Source organism: Siphateles boraxobius, unplaced genomic scaffold (assembly GCF_051911475.1).
Source record: "Siphateles boraxobius isolate OS27281-9 unplaced genomic scaffold, OSU_SipBor_1 150, whole genome shotgun sequence".
NCBI classification, from domain to species: Eukaryota; Metazoa; Chordata; class Actinopteri; order Cypriniformes; family Leuciscidae; genus Siphateles; species Siphateles boraxobius.
In genome coordinates, this window is record NW_027508756.1 from 1 (window position 1) to 10000 (window position 10000).

At 52.1% G+C, this 10000-nt stretch overlaps 1 protein-coding gene across 1 annotated transcript in view; it reads left to right on the top strand.

Annotated features, from left to right (window-relative positions):
* Window positions 1–1477: 1477 nt before the first annotated feature.
* cntrob (centrobin, centrosomal BRCA2 interacting protein) overlaps window positions 1478–10000 on the top strand; it is a gene marked incomplete at its 5' end in the record, with an annotated part of 16009 nt that continues 7486 nt past the window's right edge. Inside the window, 7 exons of the mRNA XM_077230773.1 lie at window positions 1478–1550; window positions 4985–5102; window positions 5295–5411; window positions 5651–5767; window positions 5843–5941; window positions 8348–8551; window positions 8651–8776. Coding sequence (XP_077086888.1) covers window positions 1478–1550; window positions 4985–5102; window positions 5295–5411; window positions 5651–5767; window positions 5843–5941; window positions 8348–8551; window positions 8651–8776 — 854 coding nt within the window. The remainder of the gene's footprint in view (window positions 1551–4984; window positions 5103–5294; window positions 5412–5650; window positions 5768–5842; window positions 5942–8347; window positions 8552–8650; window positions 8777–10000) is intronic.

A 10000-nucleotide genomic window follows, 5' to 3' on the forward strand; every position in this document is an offset into this window, starting at 1 on the left:
TCTCCCTCTCTCTCTCTCTCTCTCTCTCTCAGGCACTCTCTCGCTCTCTCTCTCTCTCTCTCTCTCTCTCTCTCTCAGGCACTCTCTCGCTCTCTCTCTCTCTCTCTCTCTCTCTCCTCTCTCTCTCTCTCAGGCACTCTCTCTCTCTCTCTCTCTCTCTCTCTCTCTCTCTCTCTCTCTCAGGCACTCTCTCTCTCTCGCTCTCTCTCTCTCAGGCACTCTCTCTCTCTCTCACTCTCTCGCTCTCTCTCTCTCTCTCTCTCTCAGGCACTCTCTCTCTCTCGCTCTCTCTCTCTCTCAGGCACTCTCTCTCTCTCTCTCGCTCTCTCTCTCTCTCTCTCTCTCTCTCTCTCTCTCTCTCGCTTCTCTCTCTCTCAGGCACTCTCTCTCTCTCGCTCTCTCTCTCTCACGCACTCTCTCTCTCTCTCTCTCGCTCTCTCTCTCTCAGGCACTCTCTCTCTCTCTCTCTCAGGCACTCTCTCTCCCTCTCTCTCTCTCTCTCCCTCTCTCTCTCTCTCTCTCTCTCTCTCAGGCACTCTCTCTCTCTCTCTCTCCTCCTCTTTCAAGCACTCTCTCTCTCTCTCTCTCTTTCAGGCACTCTCTCTCTCACTCTCCCTCTCTCTCTCTCCCTCTCTCTCTCTCTCTCTCTCTCTCTCTCTCTCAGGCACTCTCTCTCTCTCTCTCAGGCACTCTCTCTCTCTCTCTCTCTCGCTCGCTCGCACTCTCTCTCTCTCTCTCTCTCTCTCTCTCTCAGGCACTCTCTCTCTCTCTCTCTCTCTCTCAGGCACTCCCTCTCCCTCTCTCTCTCTCCCTCCCTCTCTCTCTCTCTCTCGCTCGCACTCTCTCTCTCTCTCTCAGGCACTTTCTCTCTCGCTCTCTCTCTCTCTCGCCCTCACGCTCTCTGTCGCGACTCTTGTTCTAAATATAGCAGGCTTCATTCAGTGATCGAAACAAATATTATTAACATTTATTGAAGTTTTACAGTATATAGAAACGACACTGAACGCTCCGAGCGAGCTGTGCTGTGGTAAACTGCGGCTATGGATATTTCGGAGGGCGCCTGGCCACGCCCCCTTGGTGGGCTCTGACGTGTATGATGTAATGCTAGCTCATTGGCGCACACGTTGGAGGTGCCCGCGCCATTGGATGTGCAGTTGCCGCAGCACAGCCAATGAGTGAGCCAGACACTCACTGTGCTAGCTGTGCAGCTGGAAAATGGGTTTTACATGTTAAGCTTCAGAATTTTGCCACTCACAAAGCAGACAGCCGCGCCTCTGCTACCGTGGGCGTGTTTTTTTTAGAATAATCGTTGACAGCCCTAACACACACACACACACTCTCTCTCTCACACACACACTCTCTCTCTCTCTCACACACACACAAACACACACTCTCACACACACACACTCACACACAATAAGTGCTGTTTAACTGCATTTAGTGCAGATCCCCTGACCTTTCACCTTTGACCCTGCAGGTTTTCTGATCCCTGCGTGGGATCACTTCCTGGATGATTCACGCGAGAGCAACGACACGTCACACCTGCTCAGGTGAATCACACACACACACGTATACAGCTGTGATACACAGCTGTGTGTCTGTCTCTAAACTAGGGGTCGACCGATACGTGTGTTCAGTGGCGATTATTACAGATCAAGTAGACTGATAATTCTCCTGATATATTGGGCATCTTATGATCCAATCTTAAAAATTAAGATGTTGGTGCTGGAAAGTCCTCCGAGTGGGGACCACGAGCGGGTCACGAGCAGAGCAGGTCACGAGCGGAGCAGGTCACGAGTGGAGTGGGTCACGAGTGGAACAAGGCACGAGCGGAGCAGGTCTCGAGTGGGTCACGAGCGGAGCGGGTCACGAGCGGGTCACAAGCGGAGCGGGTCACGAGCGGGTCACAAGCGGAGCGGGTCACGAGTGGGTCACGAGCGGAGCGGGTCACGAGCGGAGCGGGTCATGAGCGGAGCGGGTCACGAGCTGGTCACGAGCGGAGCGGGTCACGAGCGGAGCGGGTCACGAGCGGAGCGGGTCACGAGCGGAGCGGGTCACAAGCGGAGCGGGTCACGAGCGGGTCACAAGCGGAGCGGGTCACGAGCGGTTTACAAGCGGAGCGGGTCTCGAGTGGGTCACGAGCGGATCGGGTCACAAGCGGAGCGGGTCACGAGTGGGTCACGAGGGGAGCGGGTCACGAGCAGAGCGGGTCACAAGCGGAGCGGGTCACGAGCGGAGCGGGTCACAAGTGGGTCACGAGCGGAGCGGGTCACGAGCTGGTCACGAGCAGAGCGGGTCACGAGCGGAGGGGGTCACGAGCGGAGCGGGTCACGAGTGGGTCACGAGCGGAGCGGGTCACGAGCGGAGCGGGTCACGAGCAGGGTCACGAGCGGAGCAGGTCACGAGCGGAGTGGGTCACGAGTGGAACAAGGCACGAGCGGAGCAGGTCTCGAGTGGGTCACGAGCGGAGCGGGTCACGAGCGGAGCGGGTCACGAGCGGGTCACAAGCGGAGCGGGTCACGAGTGGGTCTCGAGTGGGTCACGAGCGGAGCGGGGTCACGAGCAGAGCGGGGTCACGAGCGGGTCACGATATGCTCTTTAAATAAAATATCAAATAGCGTATTTCAAAATTAATTGATTTTATTGGCAAATCGGTTTTGAAAAGGCCGATACCGATATCATTAAAAATAAGCGGAGTGGGTCACGAGTGGGTCTCGAGTGGGTCACGAGCGGAGCGGGTCACGAGCGGGTCACAAGCGGAGCGGGTCACGAGCAGAGCGGGTCACGAGCGGAGAAGGTCACGAGCGGAGCGGGTCACGAGCGGAGCAGGTCACGAGCAGAGCAGGTCACGAGCAGAGCGGGTCACGAGCGGAGCAGGTCACGAGCAGAGCAGGTCACGAGCAGGTCAGGAGCGGAGCGGGTCACGAGCGGAGCGGGTCACGAGCGGAGCGGGTCACGAGCGGAGCGGGTCACGAGCAGAGCGGGTCACGAGCGGAGCGGGTCACGAGCGGAGCGGGTCACGAGCGGAGCAGGTCACGAGCAGAGCAGGTCACGAGCAGGTCAGGAGCGGAGCGGGTCACGAGCGGAGCGGGTCACGAGCGGAGCGGGTCACGAGCGGAGCAGGTCACGAGCAGAGCGGGTCACGAGCGGAGCGGGTCACGAGCGGAGCGGGTCACGAGCGGAGCAGGTCACGAGCAGAGCGGGTCACGAGCGGAGCAGGTCACGAGCAGAGCAGGTCACGAGCAGGTCAGGAGCGGAGCAGGTCACGAGCGGAGCAGGTCACAAGCGGGGTCACGAGCGGAGCGGGTCACGAGCAGAGCAGGTCACGAGCAGAGCGGGTCACGAGCGGAGCAGGTCACGAGCAGAGCAGGTCACGAGCAGGTCAGGAGCGGAGCAGGTCACGAGCGGAGCAGGTCACAAGCGGGGTCACGAGCGGAGCGGGTCACGAGCAGAGCAGGTCACGAGTGGGTCACGAGCGGAGCGGGTCACGAGTGGGTCACGAGCGGAGCGGGGTCACGAGTGGGTCACGAGCGGAGCGGGGTCAAGAGTGGGTCACGAGCGGAGCGGGTCTAGAGTGGGTCACGAGCGGAGCGGGTCACGAGTGGAGCGGGTCACGAGCGGAGCGGGTCACGAGTGGGTCACGAGCGGAGCGGGTCACGAGCGGAGCGGGTCACGAGCGGAGCGGGTCACGAGCAGGGTCACGAGCGGAGCGGGTCACGAGCGGAGCGGGTCACGAGCAGGGTCACGAGTGGAGCGGGTCACGAGCAGGGTCACGAGTGGAGCGGGTCACGAGCAGGGTCACGAGTGGAGCGGGTCACGAGTGGAGCGGGTCACGAGTGGAGCGGGTCACGAGCGGAGCGGGTCACGAGCGGGTCACGAGCGGAGCGGGTCACGAGCGGAGCGGGTCACGAGCGGAGCAGGTCACGAGCGGAGTGGGTCACGAGTGGAACAAGGCACGAGCGGAGCAGGTCTCGAGTGGGTCACGAGCGGAGCGGGTCACGAGCGGAGCGGGTCACGAGCGGGTCACAAGCGGAGCGGGTCACGAGTGGGTCTCGAGTGGGTCACGAGCGGAGCGGGGTCACGAGCAGAGCGGGGTCACGAGCGGGTCACGATATGCTCTTTAAATAAAATATCAAATAGCGTATTTCAAAATTAATTGATTTTATTGGCAAATCGGTTTTGAAAAGGCCGATACCGATATCATTAAAAATAAGCGGAGTGGGTCACGAGTGGGTCACGAGCGGAGCGGGTCACGAGCGGGTCACAAGCGGAGCGGGTCACGAGCAGAGCGGGTCACGAGCAGAGCGGGTCACGAGCGGAGAAGGTCACGAGCGGAGCAGGTCACGAGCAGGTCACGAGCGGAGCGGGTCACGAGCGGAGCAGGTCACGAGCAGAGCGGGTCACGAGCGGAGCAGGTCACGAGCAGAGCAGGTCACGAGCGGAGCAGGTCACGAGCAGAGCAGGTCACGAGCAGGTCAGGAGCGGAGCAGGTCACGAGCGGAGCGGGTCACAAGCGGGGTCACGAGCGGAGCGGGTCACGAGCAGAGCAGGTCACGAGTGGGTCACGAGCCGGTCACGAGCGGAGCGGGTCACGAGTGGGTCACAAGCGGAGCGGGGTCAAGAGTGGGTCACGAGCGGAGCGGGTCTAGAGTGGGTCACGAGCGGAGCGGGTCACGAGCGGGTCACGAGCGGGTCACGAGCGGGTCACGAGCGGGTCACGAGCGGAGCGGGTCACGGCGGAGCGGGTCACGAGCGGAGTGGGTCACGAGTGGGTCACGAGTGGAGCGGGGTCACAAGCGGGTCACGAAATGCTCTTTAAATAAGATATCAAATAGCGCATTTCAAAATTAATTGATTTTATTGGCAAATCGGTTTTGAAAATGGCCGATACCGATATCAATAAAAATGCTTAATATCAGCGCCGATAATCGGTTGACCCCCTACTAAGAGTGTGTGTGTGTGTGTGTGTGTGTGTGTGTGTCAGTGCGGGGTGTGTGGAGGAGCTGTTTCCGAGGTATTCTCGTCTGCGAGTGGACTCGAGTGGAGCTGCAGAACTGCAGGTGTTGAGAGAGAGTCTGCAGAGAGAGAGAGAGCGCAGGAAGGTACTGATATAGGTCTCTCTCCACCAACCTCTGTTCTCATGTTCACATCACAATAAACTCAAGCTCTGCTTTCACTGATTCTCTGTCACTCGTGTTTACTGTCTGCTCAACATGAATTTCTTGTTGTTAAAAGTGTATGTTAGATGAATACATGTAAAATGTTCCTCATCCCTGTGTGTGTGTGTGTGTCAGGTGTGTGAGCAGCAGGTGGCGTCTCTCCACAGTAAAGTTCTTCAATTTCAGCAACAGTTAACACTCGCTGTGGCCGCCGACCGCAAGAAAGACATCATGATTGAACAACTGGACAAGGTACACACACACACAATGACCCATAGTGCCACCTAGTTAATACTGTTTTAAGCAGTTTGAACACGGATTATGATATTTGACACTGATAATCTACAGTATAATGTATTCTACTTACTTGTGAATCATGGGTCATATTTAATCCAGATGTTCTGCAGTTTGTTTATGATTCTCATTAAGAGTCTGGACCCTACTAGTATTATTTGTAATTAATAGTTTTTTAAAGTGTGTGTGTGTCTCAGACGCTGGTGAAGGTGGTCGAGGGCTGGAAGAGACACGATCAGGAGCTGAACAAGGAGATGAAGAGCCTGCAGGAGGAGAAGGAGATGGCACAGAGAACACACAACACACACACACAGGTACACCACACTCTGCATGCTGTCACATGTGTGATGATGCTGTTAAACACAAGTGTGTGTGTGTGTGTGTCTCAGGCTCTGTCTCGTGTCGAGAAGAATCTCTCTCAGGTTGAAGAAACTCTAAACAAGGAGCAGGAACACAACCAGGAGCTGCAGAAGACCAACAAACAACTGGTAACTAACACACACACATAGCGTTTATTCTCCATCTCCATGTTAAAAACAGTGACATGATGATGGTGATGATGATGATGGTGGTGATGGTGGTGATGGTGATGATGATGATGGTGGTGATGGTGGTGATGGTGATGATGATGATGGTGGTGATGGTGGTGATGATGATGATGATGATGATGGTGATGATGATGATGGTGATGATGATGATGATGATGATGGTGATGATGATGGTGGTGATGGTGATGATGATGATGGTGGTGATGGTGATGATGATGATGGTGGTGATGGTGGTGATGATGATGATGGTGATGATGATGATGATGATGATGATGATGATGATGATGATGATGATGGTGATGATGATGGTGGTGATGATGATGATGATGATGGTGATGGTGGTGGTGATGGTGGTGGTGATGATGATGGTGATGGTGATGGTGGTGGTGATGGTGGTGGTGATGGTGGTGGTGATGATGATGGTGGTGATGGTGGTGATGGTGATGATGGTGGTGATGGTGGTGGTGATGGTGATGATGATGGTGGTGATGGTGGTGGTGATGGTGGTGATGGTGATGATGATGATGGTGGTGATGGTGGTGATGATGATGATGATGATGATGATGATGGTGATGATGATGATGATGATGATGGTGATGATGATGGTGGTGATGGTGATGATGATGATGATGATGGTGATGATGGTGGTGGTGATGGTGGTGGTGATGATGATGGTGGTGATGGTGGTGATGGTGATGATGGTGGTGATGGTGGTGGTGATGGTGATGATGATGGTGGTGATGGTGGTGGTGATGGTGATGATGATGATGGTGGTGATGGTGGTGATGATGGTGATGATGATGGTGTTGATGGTGATGATGATGATGATGATGGTGGTGATGATGATGATGGTGATGATGAAGATGATGATGGTGGTGATGGTGATGATGGTGGTGATGATGATGATGATGGTGGTGACGATGGTGATGGTGATGATTATGGTAATGATGGTGGTGATGATGATGATGGTGATGATGGTGATGATGATGATGATGATGATGATGATGATGGTGGTGATGGTGATGGTGGTGGTGATGATGATGGTGATGGTGGTGATGATGATGATGGTGGTGATGATGATGGTGGTGATGGTGATGATGATGGTGGTGATGATGATGATGAAGATGATGATGGTGGTGATGGTGATGATGGTGGTGATGATGATGATGATGATGGTGATGGTGGTGATGATGATGATGATGAGAATGATGATGATGGTGGTGATGATGATGATGGTGGTGATAATGGTGATGATGATGATGGTGGTGATGGTGATGATGGTGATGATGGTGGTGATGATGATGATGGTGGTGATGGTGATGATGATGATGATGATGGTGATGATGATGGTGATGATGGTGGTGATGATGGTGATGATGGTGATGATGGTGATGGTGATGATGATGATGATGATGGTGATGATGATGATGATGATGATGATGGTGGTGATGATGATGATGGTGATGATGATGATGATGATGGTGGTGATGGTGATGATGAAGATGATGATGGTGGTGATGGTGATGATGGTGGTGATGATGATGATGGTGGTGATGATGATGATGATGATGGTGATGGTGGTGATGATGATGATGGTGGTGATGATGATGATGGTGATGATGGTGATGATGGTGGTGATGGTGATGATGATGATGATGATGATGGTGATGATGATGGTGATGATGATGATGGTGGTGATGAAGATGATGATGATGATGGTGATGATGGTGATGATGATGGTGATGATGATGATGGTGGTGATGATGATGGTGGTGATGATGATTATGGTGATGATGATTATGGTGATGATGATGATTATGGTGATGATGATGATGATGGTGATGATGGTGGTGATGATGGTGGTGGTGGTGATGGTGATGATGATGATGGTGATGATGATGATGATGGTGGTGATGATGATGATGGTGATGGTGGTGATGATGATGATGATGATGATGATGGTGATGATGATGGTGATGATGATGATGGTGATGATGAAGATGATGATGATGGTGATGATGATGGTGATGATGATGATGGTGGTGATGATGATTATGGTGATGATGATTATGGTGATGATGATGATTATGGTGGTGGTGATGATAATGGTGGTGGTGATGATAATGGTGGTGGTGATGATGATGGTGGTGGTGATGATGATGATTATTATGGTGATGATGATGATGATGAAGATGATGATGAAGATGATGGTGATGATGATTATTATGATGATGATGATGATGATGATTATGATGATGAAGATGATGGTGATGATGATTATTATGACGATGATGATGATGATGATGATGAAGGTGGTGATGATGATGGGATGGTGTTTGTGTTCAGGAGCAGCAGGTGTCTGATCTGCGTGTGTGTGTGGAGGATCTCCAGCAGGAGGAGCAGAAGCTGCGCAGAGAAGGAGACCGAGACCGAGAGCAGCTTCACACACTCCAGACAGAGTCACACAACACACACACACAACTACAGCAACACATACAAGAGCTACAGCAACAACTACAGGAGCTACAGCAGCAGCTGCACACACAAAGGGTAACTCACACACACTCGAACTCACACTCACACACTACCACTCACACACACACACACACTCTGTCCATGACATTTTCATGTATGTGTTGACGCATTCAGGAGCGGGTGAAACAGGAAGTGGAGGGTCGTGAGGAGGCTGAGAAAAGGAAGCAGCGGCTACAGGAAGAGCTGGAGACGAGAAGGAGCGAGAGAGACGCTGAGATGGTGGAGCGAGCGATGGAGCAGGTCACACACACACACACACACACACACACACACACACACACACACACACACACACACACTCTCACTCACCCACTCACTCACTCACTTACTCACTCATGCATGCACCATAGACTGTAAAAAAATATGGACAAAGCGTCTGTGACGTCACTCATAGACTTTCTGAAGAACGGTTTTGAGGCCGTTTATGGGGGGTACGGGCGGCGCCATCTTGGAAAATCTTTTCAGAAAGGATACAGAGGTGGTATAATGTGTTGTGTCAGATCATGGCCGAGACGTCAAATTTCAGGAATTCCACTCGACGCAGCTCGTTATCAGCTGTCAATCAGGCTGTCAATCAAAGTTAACCACGTCCTTATTTGTCATACATTTTATATCTAAATACGATCTAAACTAACGAGTTAGAAAAAAATTCAACCCCCTCACAGTTGTCAGGCACTCGGAACCTATCGAAAAGTAAAATAAAAGTCCATGGGACCAACCTGTAAAAACATGAATTTATGCTGTGAAAACGGACATTTTAACATGCGGGTCTATGGACATTTGCTCCCTTTTGGGACCCGCCCCTAGCGGATTTTCGGTGTATTGCAGTTTTTCGCACTTCCGGATAGGCTTCATTTTACAGATTAGAATGTTGCCGCTTGGCATGCAAGCACTCTCCATCATCTGGACAATTGGCCTTTCGCAAAGACCCGCCCCCTTTAGTTACTGTTGCTATGTCCGACAAGCTACGCTGCTCTCACGACACACACCATGTTCTCACGCTGTGAAAAATACATCACGGAGCAGAAACACTGACAAAACGCTGACAGACAGGACCGACCAGGTTACTTTTGATATCAAACAAAGTCTCAACTTAAAAATATGTTCATTTCTTAAAGAAATTTAAACAATAAATACCGTTTTGTGGCTCTTTAATGTGTCTGACCGATCGCAGTAGCGCCTCATTTAAAGCCGCTCATGAACCGATCATCTCTTCCTTCTAGTTAATTTATAGCATCAAATAAACATGAATGAACATAAGAAGGAATGTTATTTTAACCGCGGAAATACATCAGTACACTTTGTTTTTCAAGTTCAAATCCTCCAACGTTAATCTACTAACTCTCCTGACTGCTTTGTCGGACAAAAATGGCGGATTCGGCGGATTATGATTGGTCAGATCGCCTGTCAATCAAACTCCCTGCAAAGGGTCAATTGAATTTTATTCAAATTATGTTATGAGAT